The sequence below is a fragment of the Neolamprologus brichardi genome, chromosome 12, assembly GCF_056152115.1.
Source record: "Neolamprologus brichardi isolate AB-2024 chromosome 12, ASM5615211v1, whole genome shotgun sequence".
Classification (NCBI taxonomy): domain Eukaryota; kingdom Metazoa; phylum Chordata; class Actinopteri; order Cichliformes; family Cichlidae; genus Neolamprologus; species Neolamprologus brichardi.
The window spans coordinates 2661481-2685154 of record NC_142115.1 but is presented as its reverse complement, the minus strand read 5'-3'; the positions used below and the strand labels follow the sequence as shown (position 1 = coordinate 2685154).

The 23674-nt window shown below is 40.7% G+C and overlaps 1 protein-coding gene across 1 annotated transcript; it reads right to left on the bottom strand.

Moving 5' to 3' along the window:
- Window positions 1-7099: 7099 nt before the first annotated feature.
- Window positions 7100-18438, bottom strand: arrdc1a (arrestin domain containing 1a). The gene is made up of 8 exons (XM_087848648.1): window positions 18248-18438; window positions 15533-15643; window positions 15232-15282; window positions 12756-12910; window positions 12081-12263; window positions 11355-11531; window positions 10465-10990; window positions 7100-8161 (listed from the first exon to the last, which is right to left on the bottom strand). Exons 1-8 carry the CDS (start codon window positions 18363-18365, stop codon window positions 8124-8126), a joined length of 1359 nt encoding a protein of 452 aa, XP_087704774.1. The 5' UTR covers window positions 18366-18438; the 3' UTR covers window positions 7100-8123.
- Window positions 18439-23674: the final 5236 nt, after the last annotated feature.

The following is a 23674-nucleotide window of genomic DNA, read 5'->3' as shown; positions in this document are numbered from 1 at the left end:
TTATTTTTCAGGATACAGTTATATTGTTACTCGTTACAGTTATTTGATCTTATAATTTGCACTATCCTACTGTATATTACTTTATACTTGTATTCTATTGTACATATTGTATATCTTATTACTCTGCTCCTCTGTCTCTCTTGCTGCACTGAGCATGTGCATGACAAAAGAATTTCAGGTGATCGATTTCGTAACAGTTTTCATAACAGATTCGTTTTTTCTTTTCTTTTCTTTTTTTTAAAAGAAAATTCTTGCTGATGCTTCTGGTGTGAATATCTGATAAACAACACAGGGCAGGTTTGCTATAACCAAAGCTCAGCACTCACAGTAAACATCATGTCACTGTTATGAGATATACAACATTCACAGCAGCATAAGTTTAAAAAAGGTTTCTTCATGTTTCAGAAGTCGCTCAGCAGAGGAGGATTCGAGTCAACATGCATGAAATGGACTGTTACAACTGATCAGAATTAGTCCATCAAAATTAATACATGTCAACTTTTTATAAAGAAGGAAAACACATTTAGTTTTAAATTGACTAAAAATAAAGTCAAATTCTATTTCAGCTTCTAGCTTTGTTCTACTGTGTGTAGAAAAAGTAAAGCAAACCTGATGACAGGAACTTTAAAAAAACATGTAGAAGTCAACCAAACACATCCAAATTTTGAGCACTTTGAGCAAAAAATAAAGCCGACTGAGCTCAAAACCAACTGTAAACCTGTGTGGCTTTTACAGTAAATGTAGTGATGTTACACAGAGATGTATTTGGGGCTCACTTGTGAGGGATGGCAAGGATTCTATTAAATTATAATAGTATTAAATTCTATAATAATCCTTATGTGTTAGAGTGTATACTGTTGACTTTAAAGAGTTACTGGTAAAGTTACACTAATCAAAGGTTGATTCTGTTCATCTGGATGTAACGTTTTCAGTGGGAGAAACATTTTTAGCCTGTCTCACCCGCACGATCTGATATCGTCGTGTTGGTGTTGTTCCCAGATCATCATACTAAAGGTTGTTCCAGGATCAACATTGCAAGTGACCAATCAGAATGTTGTGATGTCATACTTTTGCGACTTCGGGAAAAACCGCGTAAAACAAAAAACTGTACTTAAGCTGCGAGAAACTGCCTTTGTCCACCGATCAACGGACCCTAACCCTGACCCTAACCCTTTAATAAACGCTAAGCAGAATTGATATTGTCCTTGCAACATTGGAATTTCATAAATGCACGAATGGGTTGGTGCGCAAAAGAATAACGTCACAACATTCTGATTGGTCACTTGCAATGTTGAACCTGGAACAACATTTTCATGATGATCTGGGAACAACACCAACACGAGGATATCAGATCATCCGTCTCACCCTGCCCCTCTCAGCAGATGACATCAAGAATTGGGCAGACTCCACTCCAGTAAAGCTGCTGGCCCGGATGGTGTCATTCCCAGGGCCCTCAGGTGCTGTGCTTCCCAGCTGTCTGGAGCTCTGCACCAGATCTTCAACATGAGTCTGAAACTGCAGAGGATCCCATCACTCTGGGAGACATCCTGCCTGGTTCCTGTCCCTAAAAAGATTAACCCGTCGACCCACAGTGACTGCAGGCCAGTGGCTCTGACTTCACGTGTCATGAAGACACTGGAGAGACTCATCCTGAGACATCTGCGTCTGCTGGTGGAGCCTTGGCTGGAGCCCCTACAGTTTGCTTATCAAACCGTATCGGTGTGGAGGATGCCATCATCTACCTGCTGGACCAGGCTTATTCTCACCTGGACATTGTTGGGAGCACTGTGAGGGTCATGTTCTTTGACTTCTCTAGTGCTTTTAACACGATCAGACAATCACTGCTGGGAATAAGCTCACAGAAATGCAGGTGGACGCCCCACTGGTAGCTTGGATCACGGACTACTTAACAAGTCGACCACAGTATGTTCGACTGAAGAGCTGCCGCTCGGACAACATCCTGAGCAGCACGGGGGCGCCACAGGGGACGGTCCTATCACCCTTCCTCTTCACCCTCTACACGTCTGGCTTCAGGTCCAAGTCACAGTCATGCCATCTGCAGAAACTCTCTGATGACTCTGCCATTGTGGGCTGTATCAGGGACGGGCCGGAGGAGGAGGAGTACAGGAGTGTGGTGGACAGCTTTGTTGAGTGGTGAGCTAAACCATCTACAACTTAACATCACAAAGACAAAGGAACTGATCATGGACTTTAGGAAGCAGGCTCCTCCTCCTACCCCTGTCACCATCAGAGGGGCTGATGTAGAGATCCTGGAGGACTACCGGTACCTGGGGGTACACTTGGACTGTAAACTGGACTGGACCAAGAACACCAATGCTGTCTTTAAAAAAGGGCAAAGTCGGCTTTTCCTACTGAGGCGACTCAGGTCCTTTAATGTTTGTAGGAAAATGCTGACCATGTTTATCACTCTGTAGTAGAGTGTTGTGTTCTTTGCAGCTTTGTGTTGGGGCAGTGGGTGAAGACAGCCGATGCCAACAGGCTGAACAAACTGATTAAAAAGGCTGGTTCTGTCCTGGGTGTCAGACTGGACCTGGAGGAGTTGTCTGAGAATGCTAAAAAAGCTTCTTTGTATCATGGACAATCCCTCCCACCACATGCACGCCTCCATGATGGACCATCAGAGCACACGCAGCAAAAGACTCATTGCCCCGAAATGCAGAACTGACCAGTGGTCAATGCAAACAGTGCTGAAGCACCCCCCAAAATGGGCTAAAGTCTATATTGTATATTCACAGTTTAAACCAGATATTTACACTTTATGGAAAACACAAGAACATTTTTTTACTGTACAACATCAATTTAGAGTAATTTTTTTTGTTTTAGATAAATAAATATTGAAATATCTTTTGAATGAGTTAAATGTCAGAATAAAGAGACAGAGCTGTCTATTATTTATCACTTTCATCAAATGTAGGAGCACATATACACTAAGTTTATTGTTAATTAATAAGAAAACTGCAGACGATTCCATTCTGAGCTGAAGAAGCTTCTGATAGGTTAGCAGAGTCCATGTGAGTAAATTGGTGGCACACCTGTGGATGCATATAAGGCAAAACACAGAGCCTGTTTCTGTGACGTGGGAACATCAAGAGATGTCAACCAAAACACCTGGAAAAGAATTGTGGAGCTCCATAAGTGTGGCTCAAGTTTGAATACAATTTGGTGCCATTTACAATTAAGAAATACAGATTTTCTCTCTTTACTCTTAAAGTTAACAAATGTTTTTTATATTGATCAATCTAAACAAAAATAAACATTTAGTCTGATTTGATGTCACAATTTAAAAAAGTGTTTTTATTTGAAGAGTTTGTAAATATCTGGTTTCAACTGTATATTTGATGATGTTGGTGTTTGGCTTGATTGTCAGCACAGAGAGAGAGAGAGAGAGAGAGAGAGAGGAGCAGCGAGGGAGAGAGAGGGAGAGTGCTGCTATCATCTAGTTCTGATTCTGGTTCCGTCTTGGTTAAGTCCTCAGTAGTCCTGATTTTGAACTGTTGTAGTCCTGTTTTAATTCCGGATCAGTTCTGGGTCTGGTTGAATTGGGGTTTAGTCTGCGTGTCTTGATACAGCTCTGATTGTGTTCTGCCTTGCTGCTTAATTAAAAAACTAGTTTAAGGTGTCCTGCATATGTGATATATTTTTTTCCTATATGAAGTCATTCTTTTTTAAACAAAACTCAAAACACAGCCTAATAAATCTTTCAGTCATTTCTAACCCCCATGCATACTACCCTTTAGGGCTAAGCCCCAGGTGTATCAAATGTCTGGCTCCGCCTCTGGAGTCAACAGTATCCATGAGACACAACGTAACGTTTGATAATGTGTGCGCAAAAGCATCAGCTCTCAGAGCCGTGCTTGGTAGTGAATCAGAAGAATAGCCTCCCATTGAGCGAGAGCCGCTCCTCACTTAATTTCCTTTGGCTGCTCAGCTCTCACACAGTGGCTCAGCTATGCTCCAATCTCTCCATATTGTGGCCAATCACATGCGAGGATATAGGATAATATTATGTGAAAAACAGAGAGGGTGTGAGAGAGGAGGGCTGTGCATTGCAAAAATACATAAATATGGCTGACACCCGTAAACGAAGCAGCATCTGGCTGCAGTTTAAAGACTTTTTTGTCTCGGTCTCGATACCCTCTGGTCTCGGTTTAGGCGTCTTGACTACAAGTCTACTGCTATCACACGCTTTAATTCATCCACTTGGGTCAGATCCACAAATGTGGAACAGAATTAATCACACCACAATGCACCATGTACACCATGACATATATTTGCAGACATACTTGTCCTTTTAGATTTATATGTATAGTTATACTTATATCTCTATATTTATCTTAATATTTATGTATCATAACTCTGTTTCAACACTCATTTTGTATCAGTGCTTGATGTTTGTTGTATATTTGCTGCTAAAAAACTCAATTACCCTCTGGGATTAATAAGGTTTCTCTGATTCTGATTGCACAAAGTGGACGGGATAGGAGGATGACTACCTTGTTCTTCCTCAACTTCACTTTAAATCAGTAACTATAGTTAGAACTTGGACACAACTGGAGGTTCCAACAGAATAATGATCCCAAACACAAATCATTTAACATTAAGCTTCTGCAATGGCTTCAAAGCTCCAACCTCAGCTGCAGTGAAAAGTTGTGGACTGCTCTTCAAAGCCAAATCTGTGCCTCAAAACTACCCAAGAGTGGTCAAATATCTGTTCGAATTTTTACCAGAAGCTTGTTAATGGCAACAAGAAGGGTTTGGTCGAGATGGACATTTAACCAAATATTAGTGGTTAACATTTGGTTAAATGTTAAACATTATTTGAGCCTGTATGTACAATTTTGACAAAATGAATTACATTTGGGTAACCAATTCTTTTTTTTCGAAGTTATTAAAAATAGATGCTTTACAACCATTCCACCCTGTAAAAAGATTCATCTCCAATATATTTCAATAAAGTAATTGAAGATGGATGACTTAAAAAAAAAACAAAAAACTGGGGTCAACCATCCAGTGAACAGGTCACAAGAGTTGAAGTAAATGTGTGCAGTTAGGGTGGGGATCGTGTTGAGCTGAATGTCAGGGGTTATTTGTGACAGAAGACTATCAGCTAGAGAGAAAGGAAAGGCTTACAAGATGGTAGTGAGACCTGCTATGATATATAGTTTAGAGATGATGGAAGGTTAAAGACAAAGCTAAAGAAGAAAGGTTGTACATGTCCAAACAATCTTAAAGGATAGGGTTGGTGTGATAGAAGATTCTAGAGATAGGGTGAAAATTAGCCGGTCTCACTACCTCCTAAACATCAGCAAGACTAAGGAGCTGATCGTGGACTTCACTACAAAGCAGGCGAAGAATTACAAACCCCTCATCATCAGTGGCACGCCAGTGGAGAGAGTGGACAGTTTCCGATACCTAGGTGTCCACATCACTCAGGACCTGTCATGGTCCTGTCACATCAACACCCTGGTTAAGAAAGCCCGTCAGCGTCTCTTCTTCCTCAGAAGACTTAGAGACTTCCATCTTCCACTGAAGGTGCTCAAGAACTTCTCCTGCTGCACCATCGAGAGCATCCTGACGGCAAACATCTGCACCTGGTTTGGGAACAGCACCGAGCAGGACAGACGAGATCTGCAAAGAGTGGTGCGCTCGGCCGAACGCATCATTCAATCAGAGCTCCCTGACCTGCTGTCCATCTACACCAAGCGGTGCAAGTCCAAAGCTAGGAAGGTTATGATGGACCTCTCCCATCCCAACAATGGACTCTTCTCACTGTTGAGGTCTGGGAAGCGCTTCCGCTCCCTTAAGGCCAAAACAGAGAGAATGAGGAGCTGCTTCTTCCCCCAGGCTATTCGGGCCCTGAACCAGGTGTAGGACTGGACTCTCCCACACATCACTATAAGACTGGACTCTCACACACATCACCACACATTTCCTATAATTTATAATCTTTATAATCTCTTTCTGCTCTTTGCACATTTTTTACTGTAAATTTAAGGTTAATTTGTAAATTTTGTAGTAACCTGTAAATTGTAAATACTGTAAAACTTTTTTCTGTCATTTAATGGTCGGGCATTGTACAGCTACAAGCATTTCACCCCCATGTCATACTGTGTATAGTTGTGTGTGTGTGACAAATAAAATTTGAATTTGAATCTTGTAAGCCTTTCCTGTAGTAATTCTTAAAGGGAGCAGCCAAAAGAAGATTAGAACTTGAATATTATTTTATAGTTTAAAAAGAGGTTTCAAGGCATCTGTTGAGCAGTTAGTGGTTGAGCCCTTCCTGATTTTCTTGTTTGCCACATTTAAGATCATTAAACGAATGTAAATATTAGACAAAGATAACAAAGAAAAAAACATCTGGTTCGTAACCTCAAGCTGAACCACACTTGGTTTTTTTGTTGTTTTTTTTTTTAAACAGCAGAACAATGATCCAAAACACACCAGCGAGTCCACCTCTGAACGGCTCAACAAAAACCAAATAAAGACTGGAGTGGCCAAAAAGACTCATTGCCAGTTATTGCAGTTTAGGGGGCACACAGGGTCATGTTGGTTTCGATTTTTCCAACTTAATGTTAATTCATTTGAAAACTGCATTTTGGGTTCACGTGTTTTATTTCGATTTATTTATTTATTTTGGGGGCCTCGGATCAGACCTGGTCACCTGCTCACCCACTGAGCTAAATTGAAACTAAATGTGTTTAATGATCTGAAATATGTAAATGTGACAAACATACATAAAAATATCAGTAAGGGGACAAACACTTTTTCACACCGCTGTATATTAAGAATCATGAAACAAACAAACAAACAAAAAAAACCCTTCAGTGGCACATGAAACTTCAGGTTTTTGGCAGCCAGTGATAACAAAAACAAAAAGCATTGGGACATGCTCATTCTGCCTCAAACTCTACGCTGCACTTAGGCAAAAAACATACAGATGGACTCTGTCAGGCTTTTAGCAGGAATATAGGCAAGTTAGCAAGTGGTGGGTGAAAATGACCGGTTGGTGTAACTGCATTCCTTTAAAATGGGTCTTAAAAAAATGCTTGAGTCTTAAGTACGATACAGTTTATGGGTTTCACAGGTTTATTAGAATCCAAACAGTAGTTGGAGGTTGGAACAATAAATAAATGGGCTTTCAGCATGCTCAAGTGATTCAACAAAGAAATATGAAGACAAATCAAAAGTGTTATTCATTATGAAGCCCAAATATAGCATCAGGTCACACCTGCCTTATCGTGGAACAACTAAAAGGCACATACAGAACCAACATATAATGTAGTGACATACATGCAGTAGTGAAAAAGAAGGAATACACAACCCTATTGGTCATTTACTTTTACGTCCTACAGCACAAGACATGAAAGTAAATAACAGATGGAGATCTGGTTAAACTCCACCATATCATGTCCTCACAGAGCTACATGTAGACGGCTTACAAAAGGAACCGTGCTCGTTTAACACCATCACAAATCTGCAAACTGATTAAAAGCATATTAAAACAAAACAAAACACTTTCTAAACAAAGCATTTCAAGAAGATAAGGCGACATCGTTTCATTTCAAATCCTACAGTTTAAATTTGGAATAACATCAAGCTAATTCAATTCTGGACTTGTTTTCAATTATATTATTATATTATATTATATTATATCATATTATAAAAAACTAACAGGACATCACAGATGCTATTTAAGGCATTTTTAATAACCCACAATTTAAAACTAAATAGTGTACAACCAAGTAAAATGTAGCTTCTCTCCTTTCCTTCAACGTGCTAAAAGCATATCAAATCTGGTTTTTGGTGGCGACTTGCTGCAGAAAGGATTCCTCCTTTGATAACTGAAGACACTTGTTCACCGGGCAGCCACTTTTGATCACTTTATCAAAAAAATGATTTCTAAAAGCGTAAAGTAAAAACCCCCTCATTACACCAGGATACACCAGGTTTCATGTGTATTGTGAATGTCTTTCTTTCTTTTTTTAAACTTTTTAAAAATGGCAGGACTCTTATATTAGAAAGGCGGCAACATTACACATGAACTTCACCTCAACATATCAGTTAATTGTTAGTCGTTCCCGGTTTCTTCTTCTTCGTCCATCTCATGTGTTGCAGCTCGCGTTGTAAGAAGGAGGAGCCTCTGAAACACACACCATCAAACCAACTGGTTAATATTTAAACACTGTTAAATACCACACTTTATATATATTGCCACAAAACAAGCAGTATGAGCTAGGTCCTTGTATTCCAGTTGACTTTGTTCAATCAGATACACTCTTGTTTGGACCACATTAGTAGCTGTGGTTCTCCTGATGGATCAAATTACTGCACCTATTTTCACAGCATGAAGCTAGTTGGGTAACTAGACTTTATGGACTTTCCTATATGTGAATTTGTAGAGCCAATCAATCTCCTTCTATTAATTTCCTTAAGAGTACTGCTGTGGGGAAGAGCTGCGTTGATTCTGCAAAGAGCCACAACCCTGGGATTGCTGAGCAACACCACTAACACCTTGCAGTGACTGTATCACACCAGAAACTTTTACTGAACTAAGTTGGGGTTCATGAGACCCTGTTGTTTCTGGTGAACAGGAATGAGCTGATGGTACTTTACAATCAGTAAGCCATTGCATTCCACCAACATTAATTCCTGTTCCAAAGAATTCCATGCAGATTGAGATTTTAAACTAGCTGCCATACTGCACAAAGGCACAAAACATTCCTACAGACTATGACATAATATGAAGCATGGTGGAGGGTAGGGGTGGGTGATATACGATAGAAACGATATAAATTTGGCCAACGATAGAGATTTTGTCTATATCGCTCTATCGCGATAGCGCATGTTGATGATGTCATCAAGCTGCGCCTGTTTTGGTCGAAAGCATCGCAGCGGCTAAAACCATTATCATCTGCAAATTATGCAGACAGTCACAGCAAAGAGATTAAGCACTTTTGAAATATGGGGAAAGCCAAAAACTGCGCTTCCTCCACTTCCGTAACATTGATTCATTAATGCTGAATTCTCTCGCAGCTGCTCTATTCCCATGTTGTTGCAGTATATTAATAACTAACCTTGTATTGTGGATGAATAATCTCAGTTGTTCTCCTGACTGAAGTTTGGCCCGTGTATAGCATCTTGCTATGCGATTGCATTTGTCCCTGACCACCAGAATCCCTCACGTTAACTTTTATCGAGTGGAAAAAAAAGTTGGCGTTCATCCTCCAGCTTCACTGTGTTTATGTTATGCTAACATAGCTGTGTCGCTAGCAATCACGTAGCACAACATTATACCAGGTAGTCCAACTTCAGTAACCCTGCAAACGCCACTGCTGTTTAGTTTTCTGTCTTCATTTATGTTGGAAGTGGTAGCAGAGCTGTACGTTTGAATTAGTTTCAAAAATCTCTCAGTCAGAACATGGTATCAAATGTTTAGGTGTAAACTAGCGAGCTAACTTCCTGTTAACTTCTAACTCCGTTAAATTTAATAAATTCTGTTTTCATGGATGTTAAACTTAATTGTTACACCCGATAAAGCAGCAACGTTGATGATTTAATTAAAGATGAAAGAATTTAGACTGTTTTTAACTCTTAGTTTGACTTTGAGACCTGAAATGGACGGAGTTTTGGACCCAGATTACTCCGCGAAGCTCCTCACTACGGCAGCCGTAATGCTCTGGTAAGCCGCACTGCTTGATGGATTGTCAAAGTTGTACTAAAACATTTTAACAGATTTCTGCAGCCAAAATCGGTTCAAGGTCAGTAAGCACAACCAGAATTCATACGTAAGGCACACTCTCGATTTTTGAGAAAATTAAAGGATTTTAAGTGTGCCTTATAGTGCGGAAAAAACGTTATACAGAAGAAAAGAATATATCGTGATATATATCGTTACCGCACATACTTCAAATTATATCGCGAAATGAATTTTAGGCCATATCGCCCAGCCCTAGTGGATGGATCATCATGGTTTGGGCTGCTTTGCTACCCAGTCTTTCAATCATTAAGGGAACAATAAATTCAAAATTGCAGCAAGAGGTTTTGAAGGCCCCAGAATATCCAGACCGGTTGCTGGTAAAATCATCATACAGCCATCTATTTATGCTTGCCATGACGGCACAGGTAGCCACTGTAGTATTCTCCCAAAACATAAGTGTTGCTATTGAAACCTCCACATCAATGCTGATATAGGAGAAGAAATCAAAACTGGATGTCAGAGTCCTGCCTTAACCATTAGTGTTGCATCGAGTCCAAAGTCTAATAAGCAGCTACAGGAACTATTACTTAAGGAACTTCTAGGAGTAACTAAGGGTTCATTAAAGTTGTTGCAGTCGATACTGTGAGTAATTACTCAGCGATGAGGCTTGGACCATCGCTGAAATTTTTAAAAAGTAGAGTCTACTGATTTCTAGAGCAACAGTGGTAGATTGTGTGGCAACTGACCTTTTGGATAATCTGAAGTGCTGTAGTCTGGAGGCAGGATCTGTGGTGTCGCCACTGAAGTGGTACCATTCAAAGAGGGGTAAAGACTTGTGGTCCCACTAAATTCAGGCCCGTTGGGTGCTGTAGCTGGTCCGACTGGCTGCTGGTTTTGAGGAAAAAAGAGGCCTGGTGCATAACTAAATGCATTGGGTGACACCAGTTGAGACTGCCGCTTGTTTTGGGAGTCCTCATTCATCAAGGCACCTCCCTCTGCTCCTGGGTGGTAATCAGCTGGAGGAGCGCTGGGGGAATTGTGGGAGGATCCCCTAGAGGGAGGGGCAAGACGGGGAGCAGGTTTTGGGGCTGGACGAGGGGGCAAGGTGGGCGAGGAGGCAGAAATGGATGTGTCTAGTGTTGAGTCAGAGGCTGGCGTATCCTCAGTGGAAGGAGCAGATGCTTTTTTGGAAGGCCGATGTTTTTTGTCTAACGAGACGTTCCCAATGTGGATGGGTAGTGTCAGCAAGACATCAGGAGACTTCAGACACACCTGGTTCATCAGCAGAACAAAAGAAGATTGTCGGTTGGTGGAATAGACTGATTTTCATTCTTTTTCAATATTAGTGGATGTAAATCTGCTTTGTCGTTGGTCAAAAGCTTAAATCAGCACAAAGTCACATTTTTTTAGACTATGGGAGCTCTTGGCTCTTAGGGATTACTAGGAATTGTCACTGACCTGATTATTCAAAACCTTGGCTAAACATTGGGATCATCATTTAAACTGTGCACACACACACAAATAATATAGGTTCTCGCAGCTATCCTCATGCTTACAGTATCGCACATACTAATAATTTTTCAGACAGGAAGCAAAGCAATACTGAGTATGTATCAGAGAAGAAATATGAACCTACTTTGACAAAATATTCGATCTTTATAAGCTCACAGCCAGCGAGGGAGGACTGAGGCAGGGGAGGAACAATGATCTGCTCCTTCCACTCCACCTCTTTGCCAGCTTTCACCACGCCTCCCTCCACCGCCGCTATTATTCTCACATCATGGGTCGGCTTCTTCGTCTCATAGGTTATTCTCTGAAAACATACGACTATGGATAGTCAGCAACTGTGATCAGTGTGTAGTGACTGCAAAATACAGCCCAAAGTCAGCGTGTGAGCTCACTAATAGGCTTCTGGAAGAATGGTCAAAATTCTCATAAGCACACTTTTAAACATTGTGGAAAGCCTTCCCAGAAGAATTGAAGCTGTAATAGCTACAAAGCCTAGGCCAACATCATATTAGAACCCTATTCATTAAGAATGGTATGTCAGTTAAGTTCATATGCATGCAAAGACAGATGAACAAATACTTTTGACATTCAATTAACTTATAGAAGAAAATGCCAGAAGGGCTAGTCCTGCTAAATGCGAGCAGGACTGCTAGTAGCTAGCAATAGTAAATTTAATTATTCCTATAGTGTCAGACTCAAGTGTGGTCTTCTGTTGGGTTTATCAACGCAGCCATCATATTTAGAAGATACAGAAAATAAGTTTAAAACATGGATTGTAAATGTAAAAACATAACACTAAATGTGAGAAACTAATACCAGAAGAAAACCAGAGTTAAGGAGATATAGTTCTAACCTGTATCAGACTGGCTGCCATGTTGCCGGTGCTCTTCCCAGATTGGTTGTGGATGTTGGCGGTCACCTGAATGACCTCTCCTGGTGTGTAACCCTTCATGTGCGTCTGAGCCCTCAACACTATTATGCCAGTTTTCATCAACATGTAGTTGAACTGCTGAGTCACTGCAGATGAGCAGGTTCCCTATATGGGTCATGGCAAAAGACACTTTGAATAGTATAATTGACTTTAAATTAATTTGGTGAATCAATAAGTACAAAACAAAGCAAATAACACTCAAACAGTTTCTTGTCTAGTTATTCAAAGGATTAGAATTAAAGTTCACACAAATGCAGAACTCTAGATTCCCCATTTATTGCATTTAGTTGACATTTCAACTGCACACCTGCTCTTCATCAGACTCTACCTCCTCCTTGTCCCATTGTTTTCAGCTCTGCATCTGCCCCATGGGGCGAGGAAGATCTGCATGTTCTCTTGTGTTCTTTGTCCAGTTATCCAAAAATCTAAAGTTTGTGGATTAATTGGAACTATTTCTGATAAACAGCAAAGTGTTAGGGTTGGTCCAAGCTCCAGATCAAAAACACTTGGCTGTTGTTTTGAACTCTGAAGACTAACTCAATGTTTAGGACCAACCATTCAGGGACTGAATACAGACATACAGCTATAATGTCTCACCCATATATCTGGCACTTCATTCAGGTTCAGAAGGCTTAGCAGGAAGAAAGCTTTCTCTGTGGTGTAGTCCTTGGAAAATCGTGGTGTGTCAATAAAAGCCCTCACTCTGTAAATGATCCTTCCATAGTTGCCTTCAAAAGACGTTGGAGCAGTGGCTGCGGGGAAGAAGTAAACTGTGTTAGTTTGTAGTTATACAGTAGTGTGAACTACAGTTGTTTTTAAAAGAGTTACAGTTTTTGCAGAAAGAGTGAAGAGTACCCAAGAGGAGATATATTACACAATATTAGTGATCTGTCATTTTAGATTTAAATCTTTTTAATGTCTGGAAGGGATGTTTGAGTAACTCCTCTAAAATGTGTTAACCCTCAAGTAACAAACTTATTGAACATGAAGACTATAAAGACTTGTTGAAGAATGTAGGGACCAAAAGAAAACATTGTGAGAATAAATACAGATACCTCAGAACAAAGTAATTGTACTTTGTGCTGTGTTTAATTAACCTACATGTACAGCTGTGGTTTAAAACATTGTAAAAATGTAACCAACTCTGCTTTCTGTTTGTATTTTGGTCTATAACCTAAAGTAGTACAGACATGGTTTCTGTCAACACTTTAATGAAGCTGTATAGTTCTGATACTGTGCGCATGAACAGTAATAACAGTAATATTGGTAGCAGCATAACTTGCAGGGAAAAAACTAACTACCTATTTTGGGGCACCAAACATTTGAAATAGCTTTCGCTGGATTTGACTGACACAATCCAGGGAGTTTTTATGTCCGAGCCGCTGAACTGAATTTAAAGCTAAAATCCATTCAGATTAATTCCAAAATAGCTGCTGAGTTTTGACACCTTTTCCCAAAAGAACTATGGTATTAATTTATAAAGTATAGAGCTCTTTTCTTTATTAACCTTCCAAATCTTGACAAATACAGAAACAAACAAACAAACAAACAAAAAGAAACTTCGTAGGCACCTGCCAGCACTCTAGGAGGGAAAGCAAACAAGCTGAATGATTCATATCAGATTCACAAAAACTGGCTTGACTGGTTCTGAGTTTCTGTGATCTTAGCTACACTACATAAAGGGCTTCTGTCTTGTCTGCATGCAATCTTGCAGACATGCACCTACACAATGACTAAACACTGTTGCTCTTGTTCTATTGTTGTTGTTCTATTGTGCGACAGCCAAAACAAACCAAGACAATGTATAGAAAGGAAGTCAAGTATTTTATTTCAGGCAACAGTTTTGGCACTGAATGAAAAATTAACAAGTCTTCAAATGGTGATACTAAAATATTTCCTCATTATTCAACTGTCTCGTCATCTTTATGCACAGTTATCTTAAGAGTCCATAACAATTAATGGTGTAATCAGGGAGTTCTCTCAAAGATTGCATTGTTATGAGTCAGTGGAACAAACTGTATACTGCTGACGTCACAGGAACCATTACAGGGATGGTAGTGGAAAGCATACACCAGTCTCTTCTGAGTTAGACACCATCATGGCACCATGTGTACGCTCTGCAATTTTGGCCCGTTCCAGAGAAAAGATGACTGATGGCTATAAGGGCCAAATTATCTGTTGTGCTGGCCCCAAAACGAGAACTGTTGCAATTGCCTTATCACTACTGATGGACAAAATTCTGATAGTGCCAAAGATTTAGAGTGACCTTATCTCACAGCGTCAGTGCTGCCCAGCATACCTATGTCAGTGACGCAAACAAGACTCATGACTACACTGTTGTTTTTCAACACAACACTGAAAAATAGTCAGGCAAAAATGTAAAAACAGAAGAAGAAAAGCTAATAAAAGGAACATTTCTGAGCAGGTTGTGAACAAAGAATCAATTTGATCTCTTAACCACTTTATCTGGAGGTTAAACTAAAACCACCCCAACCATCATGAGAAATAACCCTTCACTAGTGGTGTGCGGATTGATATTGAAATATCGATTCTTCCAATACCAGTAATTTATGCTCTAAAATCGATTCTCATATTAAAATATCACCATTTTAGTACTTTGGGGTAAATTTGTAGTTTTTCATTAACAGGAACACAGTGGAAAGAAGCTATATCATTGGGATTATCTAAATTGGAAGGAACTACTTCCTCTTACACATTTCACAGTCATGTGCGAAATATGGCTGAATAAATGTGTCGCAGCACCTGGCGTGCGCACTCACTACCCATGGCTGAGCGTAAACAAAGTCATGTGTGGACGTATTTTACCTCCACAAACAGCCAAGACACGGTTTGCGATACATGTGGCAAGAAAGTGAGGTGCTGTGGCAACATTACTAATCCTCGTCAAACATGTCAGAGTAAATCATATCACAGAATATGACGATATTTTTAACATTTTGGGAGGAAAAGAAAACCAGTCCCATCCTCACAACATGCCAGAACATGTCTGACAGACTGGGAAATGCAAGGGGAAAATAAACACATGCAGAAATATCCCACCAACTTCACCTACCTGGTATGAGAAACTTGAAGGGAAATGTGTGCATTCCCTCTTTCAGGGTACCTATTTGGGACACAAAGCACAAATAAAATCCTTCGATGGAAACAGTAACAGTTGTCCTGTTGTTTCCCAACAGTCAGATATGCCTCAAGGCTGCAGTGGAGAATGAGACGTTGTAATCTTCACATATTGTCAGATGAACCAGTTACGTTTGCAAATTTGTCTCAATTATCACAACAAACCATCTCACAAGGGAGTATTTTGTGGACACTGGACATTTGCACACGGTTGTAATTAGCATTTGGAAGCACACCTTTGTCTGCCACTGAGATCGTGCTGTTGAAGTACTGCTCCTCCATCATCCATGCTGTGTCATAGACCTTATTGGTGATGCCGCAGAAACCATTGCAGTTCACTTTGATAGCTGCAGATAAGAAAATACACAAGTTTAACTACAGACGATTCGTAGTAGCCACAGCAGGAAACACTTTTTGTAATCAGTCTTTTCCTCAAGGGTGTGTTATTGATCTGTTTAATGGCATATTGCTCCAGATTTATACAACATCAATATGTGCAAAAGACCTGTAATAAACACCCTTCAGGAGAGTTTAGGATGCATTTTTTGATTTGGGAAATCGCTTAAGCCAGCTAATGTTTTGTAACAAAAACAGACCAAAAACAAATTACTGGTCAAAAGTATAAAGAAAGCTTGACTTTATACTGAAAACCATAAAATGCTTGCACCAGATTTTCACCAGATTAGGAAAGTGTTAAAGGCAGCCAAATCTTCCACAACATTGTATTGTTCCTACAGTCTGTTGGTCAAAGTCTGGATGTTATTTAACTAGTCTGAATGCTTTATTACTGTTTTAATGTAATCCTTCATTAACAGAAACAAAAGTAACCATTACATAAAATCCAGGTCCTACATTCTATGAACATAAAAAATACCCCAGCTTTACAGCTTCAATGTTAGCCACATTTGTTTCTATTTTGTTCATACATCATTACTTATTTAAGCAGTTTTGTGCCGTTGGTGCCTTTGGAGAACCATCGCGATTGAAAAATGATCTAACAAGTAATATGGTTTGTTAAAATAATAACTTACCAAGAAGTTTGTGCTTCAGCTTTTGTGATTAAAATTGTAAAATTGAGTTATGGTGTCTATTACTGAATGCCAATTAAATTTCACGTGTTTCAGCACATGCTCAAAATAAAGACATCGACCTCTGAAAGAACATACCAGCAACAATAATACCTGCTAATAATGTCCAGGACCTACAATGTGGTCATGTTTGTCCAGAAATTAAATAGTTGACATCAAGGTAAGAATATCCATCTTTTCAATACAGTCTGTGGTCCAAATAAAATTGTGAATATGACAACATGTAAGAACAAGATGTTCTCAGTAACACATTTGAGTTAACACCAATAGAAGAAAGCTTTGCTTTGTTGTCCAGGGACACACTGCTACAATGATGGCATCACATGAACAGAATGAAGAGCACAAACAACAAAACCTTTAACCTTTACCAGTCTCAAGAAATCCCAAAACAGAACAAAACATATGAAAAGTTGTTTGTAGGTTCTTCAATAAACTGGCTGTTTAAGTGAATAGAGGTGAGTGAAACTAAAATTTTTATTGCAGTGATTTTTATTGCAGCGGGTCTCATCACAGTACTTAAAATAGTTCAATATACCATTAGCATTATAAACGGTCAAACTGTAACATGTAGCATGTAGCATAAGAGATCTTGATCTGACAGTCCGACCAGCTTTACCTGAAGAGGAATGTAAACAGACCAGCGGCCTCGCAAGCATTCAAAGTAACAAAACACAAAGAAGCCACTCAGCAGGTTGAGAGCGACAAAGAGTAGAAGAAACCTTTCCCTTGCAATCTGCATTCAAATGTGTTACCTTTTATTGTCCTTGTTGACACAGTTTGAGATGTTAAATATCCCAAATAAGAAGAAAGAATAAGTGCATTCAGATGGATGAGATGTTGCTTTTAGAGCAATCTGGACAATGACACTCACTTTTCCTGTTTCAAGTTTCATTTTGGTCTCCTGATGACAGTCTTAAGTATGTTTTCCAGTGGATTAAAATGTACAGTCTGACTACACAACACTACAAAATAAATAAAACAACAGAACCAATTAGACACTGCTCAACCCCAGTGCATTACTTTAGAGGGTCCCTTCAGGGAGGGGGGGCCTTGACACAGAGTCAAAACTGGAATAAGGCAGCAAAGTGAGAGTATTTAGTACAGTCGCCTCACAAAAATGTTAAAATCCTGGCTGGTGCTTTTCTTTGGGGACTGATGCCTGTGTGGGTTTCCTCAAGTTACTTTTCACCAAAGTTTTTACCAAAGCCAAGCACGTTAGGCTAATTAGTCATTTTAGATTGAATATGAATGTCGGGTAGGTAAAGTGAGGTGTATAGAATACAGTGCTGCAATAATGTATAATTAAACTTATTTTCTGAGCTAATCTTTCAACTTTTAACTAAACTTAAACTACAATTAACATAAAAACAGTAAGAAATCCATGCTTATAAAGCTGAGTAGGACTGAGGAGTTGAACTAGGAATCATGTTAAACACATTATAAACTATCAAAACAGAATATTTACATAGTCCAAATTACAGGTATTTTGTTGTAATTTAATGAAAGACGGTCATTTTTTTTGTTTTGGATTGTTTGGGAAATTGGGATAAAACATTGAACCAAGTGTTACAAAACACAGACGCACATTTCCCATTAGGCCTCGTTAAACATTTCCCATTGAATCAGTGTGTGGAGCTGCACCGCGGTAAACGGCCAGTGAAAAATCATATGTAAGTTTTAGAACCACAAACACAGAAAACCACAGGATGGCTTTTCAACCTCTGAGCGATCTTCAAATAGGAGAAGTTATTTCTAAAACCAGGTGTAGGAACAGTGTAGGAATTACGACTCGTTACCAAATCACCTCACTTCCTCGTTTCTCGGTCGACGTTTTCCCACCTGCTGAGCGCAGATGGCTCTTACCTTTACACTGCAGCGGTTGGTCCAGTTTTACTGCCACGGTTCCAGAGATGGACTCTCCCGGACTGTACACGTCTTTGTTTTTCTCAAAGGCAATCGTAAACTCCTGAAGCTTTCCCATTTTGTCAAACGACGCAATGCGAAACAAGACTGAAAATCACCTGTGCGTAAAGACGACGGCGCTCACTTTTACCTCCTCGTCCCCACCCCTTTTAGTGACGTCATGTTCACCGGACAAACGTTACATAAAAGACTGCTTTTTCAGGCGTATTAATAACGAAGTTGTCTGTTAGCATAAAACAAGTAAAGTTTTCCAAATGTTTCATTTTCTTTGCCTGCAAATATCTACATGCATAAAAACCCATTACACTTACCTGCAGCACTCACAGCCTCTGTATCCTCGTCGTAGATCAACTCCCAGAACTTAATGGCTGAAGGAGAACGACCGCCTCACAACCATGAGCAATTCCAGAGTGTTTTTCCCCAGAAACTGGGAAGCAGAATTGACGAAGAGTATCTACACACCACATACACCATCAGACCAACTGGTGAGCACTTAAACACTGTTAAATTAGGGTTTACTTTATTAATCCATCGGGTGCGGTTCCTCCGGGAAATTCAGTGGTGTCATTAAAAATGACACTTTTTACATTAACACAGCTGAATGAAGCATGAGCTGAGGGGCAACTGTCACATTTAAGATATTTAAGTATTCTCAGTGATATTAAGGTTAGCAGTGAGCAAAATTAACCTATCAAACCAACAATATTTTCTCCAGACTGTTTTTTTTCTTATTTAATTAAACGTCACTCAGCTGCATCCCCAGAAGGTCTATAGTTTGGTGGCTTTCTATAACAGGTTAATATCAAATGAGCTTAGCTGCATTTGGATGAAGCTTATTAATAAAACCATGAGGTTGTATTACTGCATACTTACCTTGTTCTTATGTTAAAACAGTTAGTTAAGTATGTCAAAGACAATTAATTATCAATGATACCAACATTGTCTTTAGATAGTGACATTTATCTGTGTATGCAATGTGGTATAATGTGCTGATGTCATTAGGGAGTGCTCTTGCAGGTTACATTCTTATGACTTAATGGAACAAAGTAACAGCTGCTGGATTGCATTAGGAACTGTTTCTAAACCTGTTCTTGTTTTCAGTGGTGAAAAATAGGGTGACAGATGAGGTTCGGCATCGGTCCCTGTAGACTTCGATGCTTGCATACAACATTGTGATCTGTAGAGAGACTAGGGACCAGGTGGCAGAGAATTTGGAAATGGAAAAAGTATGCACTGCAGAGAAGGGAAATCTAGTAGGTAGCAAGACAGATCAGAATCAGAATACTTTAATAATCCCTAAGGAAATTATGTATTCAGATTACCCAACCCTCATCCCCAATCAGTCGTGGCAGATGGCTCAGGCTCTGATGGCTCAGGCTCAGCCTGATTCTGCCAGAGATAGAGAAGAGAGTGCAAGAGACAAGTGTTGGGGAAAATTGTGACAGAGGGATTGCAAAAAGAGTGAAAGGGAACGTTTACAAACTAGTGAGACCTTTCTCCAACAGTTGGCTGACCTCTCCTTTAGTGATAGGATGAAGAGTACAGTCATTCAAATGGGCACAGAAGAGAGCCACTAGCCCTCCACATCAAAAAGAGCCAGTCGAGGCAGTTTGAGCATCTGAGTAGGATGCCTCCAAGGTTCGTCCTGGGTGAGGTATTCTGGGCATGTCCTACTGGGGGGAAACATATTAATAGACTTGTGTTTTTCACCTCTGATATTTGTTTTTGGGCTGCTTACAAGACAGGTAGACTTACCTGGTGAAGAGGCAAAAGGTTTAACCAAAACATCTTTAACCAAACCATATTGCTCAGACAAGGAGGAGAGAGAGGTGTCGTTTGGTCTTGCTTCCCCCGAGCTGGCCAGGGAGCACAGCCGTTTATTAGCATTCAACAACAACGACACAACAGCGCTCTCTCACCCCACACAGAAAAACATAGTCGCAGAGAGAGCGCGTCACGTGGTAACCGTGGCAACATAACGCTGCCGCCTGAAACAACAGAATACAGCTGCCAAATAAAACCCAAACAGCCCTGACCCGCTACATAGCCCCCACCTAAGGGGTCAGTCATCCCCGACAACCCCATTACCCAACACAAAGTCCTGCAAATGTACCGGTGTCGTCTTTCGGCGCACCGGCCGATCTCAACCGGCAGGGGAAGAGTCACTCAGATCCGAACATGGGGTGCCACTAGCATCCTCTCTGGCGACTGTTGAGCGAGCGGTCGGTACGGTGAGAGTCTGTCCTGATGCAACACCACCATACCCCTCGGGCCCAGCATGTGGATCCTGTACACCACTTCTGCAGGTCGCTCCACGACCTCCGCCGACCCCTGCCAGTGACTGTGCAGCTTGCAGGACACTCCTCTCTAATGGACAGGGCAGTACACCCAAACCTTGTCACCAAGCACAAAAGCTCCCCCACTGGCACCTGGTGTCGTAGGCCCTCTTCTGTCGTACTCCACCTGCAGCCGCTCCCTCAGCCTCCTGTAGTAGTCCACCTCTGGCTCACCATCAATCTCCGGCTCGGGTGGGGGACCCGAACACCAAGGCATCACTGCACGCTGTCGGAGGCTCGGCATGTCGGTCAACAGAGGCAGCCCACGAAGCATTGTCCTAGCGTCTGTCATGAGAGCACTTCACTCTCAGGCTGCTGGCTTGCTTGTGGTTCCCATTGTATTTAAAAGTAGTGTGGGAGGTAGAGCCTTCAGCTTTCAGGCCCTCTTCTGTTGAATCAGCTCCCAGTTTGGGCCTTGGGCCCTTGCCCTTGGCCCTTGTCAGGTTGGCTAGCCTCTGGTGGGATTGCCTATTGCGTCTGGCTCACTGGGACGCTTGCCCTTTTGGCCGTGGGCCATGTGGAGCCTCCCTCCTTCTCTTGCTGGGATGGAAGCTAAATCGTCTCCAAGATGTGTGGGCTCAGGTCTTCAGGTACCCTTGGGGACTGTGGATGCCTTGAATCTCCTTTATCCTTCGTTGGCTTCCCACCTTTATTATCAATTGATTGTTGATCTGTGTTCCTGTGCTCATATTTTTCTGTTGAAGGTGCTGTTTGTTTTTTCTTTTTCTTTCTTTCTTTCTTTCTTTCTCTGTTTTGTTCTTACAGGTACAGCAGTTGGCGATACATCATGCTTTTGTATTAGTGCTCTTTCCTTTTTTTAATATTTTCTACTGTTTTCTCCTATCTTCAATTTTTTTATTGTCTTCCCTGTCAGCTTAGACATTGTCATACTACGCATTTTGTGTAGAAATGAATGAATAAACAGATAAAAGTAACATACTAACAAACTCAAGGAGCCCATAGAGAATTTATAGAGCTCATCTTGTAAAAAGCAAAAATGTCTTTGAAACAACATCGCATCAGGTCATCATTGTCATTGCATAAGGTGCCAGACAAGATAGGTTTGAAAAACACACATACTGATAGAAGTATGTACTGATGCAGGCCTGTATGCTGTTTAAGTTGAACTATGCAATGAGAATGCCTCATTGGTACCTTTAAAAAAAAAGAAAGAAAAAATTGAATGGCTTGGAGGTTTTTTTTATTTTATTTTATTTTATTTTAAAGCCCAACTTTATTTATGTAGGATACTGTTTTATTATGAATCGAATTTTAGCTGCAAATATTTCTTCAATTGCTTCACATTCCTGTGGCAAAGGTGCGGCTCTGCTGAAGAGGAGGTGCAGTGTGTTTGGAGGCAAAAGACAATCTCCAGACATTCTTTCATGAGGTGGAGGCTCGAGAGGTTTGGACCCAAAACAGACTAAAAAAAAAAGCTCTCCAAGTAACACTTAAATATTAAATAAAATCCAATTGTGAAGCTGAACTTTAAATGGGTGGGCAAGGGGGCAGGGGGGTGTAGAAAACGATGTGCCAGGAGTCAGGTGTTCTCGCCGGTTCTAGTGAGCCTCGACCTCCTGGTCAGCTATCGAGCTGGTGGGTAACAGACATCTCTGAAAACGTCAGAGTAGAACAATGATACAAAGATAATCAAAGTTAGAAAAACCCAAAGCCTCCCAAAAATTCAAAATCCATGGCAGCCCTTCATTGCTTGATCAGTGAAATAGAATTTGGGAGTCCTGCATCTCTGAACTGATTTGCAATAATCAGACAAATTCCACTTTTTTGAACAGCAGTTGAATCAGCTCTGAGTAGGTCTCCACTGCAGTGTCCCTTCACCTTTAGTAAAGGCTGTGAATACATTTTATTTTAATATGAATTTCAAGGAAACGTTCTTCACTTTATTTTGTATTTCATTTTTGAAAATCTCTTTTAAATTTCTGAATTCAAAGATATTTTATATTAAAAATGTTAAATGATGTTTCTGTTGAGAGTCGAATCTTCTTTTTATTCTGTTAATGCCTTCCATTATGCCAGTTTGGGTGTCATCCTCAACAGTCCTCTATCTTTCAAGTCACACATTAATAATGTCACTCAGTCTGCATATTTTCAATTGTGCAACATTAATCGTCTCCGTCCTTTTCTCACTCCACATGCCACTTCTTCTTGCGTTCCGTGGTGTTGTCATTCTTTTGCTCAGAGCAGATTCTGAGAACTCACGACTGCAGTCAGCTGTTCCACGATGTGATCCAACTTCCGCTCAAAGGTGTTATTCTGAGCAGGCCTCTCCTTGATGTATCCCAATATACGCTCAGAGGTCTTATTCTGAGTATTCACAGCAGCTGTAAGCGTCTCCAAGGTCTTAACCATGCTGCTCTCAATGAGCCCGTTCTGAGAAGTCGCGCCTCGTCCCATCGTTTCAATCCCAGCGGGCAGCCTTGGGGGGGTTTGAACAGCCGGTTACGCTTTCTTAATTCTTCGATAAGTCAGGGCCAAGCCAGCTCTGATCAGCAAGAACCCTGTTATCATGGTTCCGAATAGGTAGATATCTTCAGCGTCCTCGATCGACAGTCCCGCCAGGCACACAATCCTCCAGTTCTGCCACCCGTCCATCGTGTATCCGGCAGGGAAAGTCCATCCAGGGCACTCAGGCTCTCCCGAGCCCAGACTTCTCGTTGAGAAAAGGGTGTCGATCGCATTCAGAGACCAGCTGATCAAATCCATAATTCTTTAAATCATTGATTCATTGAAACAGTGAATGCAGAATGCAAGTAAATTCCAGTCAAATGACTGCACTAAGCTGCAGTTATGATGCTACGTGGCAGCATGCAGGCGGTGCTTGCAGACTAGTGTGATTTTTCTCACTGCTTTTGCATGTACTGCTGTGGTGAGCACTGCAGACGTTTCATAGGTATTTTTGACACGAAGAAAGAAAATGTTCTCAATTATGGAAACAGCCAGAGGGTTTATTTGTGTGATTTACATGTGTGGCTGTTAATAAAGTTGGCGCTCTCTCAGGGGCGTGAGCGTT

Excerpts from the sequence above, each read along its gene's own strand:
- arrdc1a (XM_087848648.1), bottom strand. The coding sequence starts at position 18,365 with ATGGGAAAGCTTCAGGAGTTTACGATTGCCTTTGAGAAAAACAAAGAC. Across the intron at positions 12,911-15,231 it reads CTTCAAGTTTCTCATACCAG|CCACTGCTCCAACGTCTTTT; the intron begins GTAGGTGAAGTT and ends TCTTCCCCGCAG. Across the intron at positions 12,264-12,755 it reads ATGAAGTGCCAGATATATGG|GGAACCTGCTCATCTGCAGT; the intron begins GTGAGACATTAT and ends TGACCCATATAG.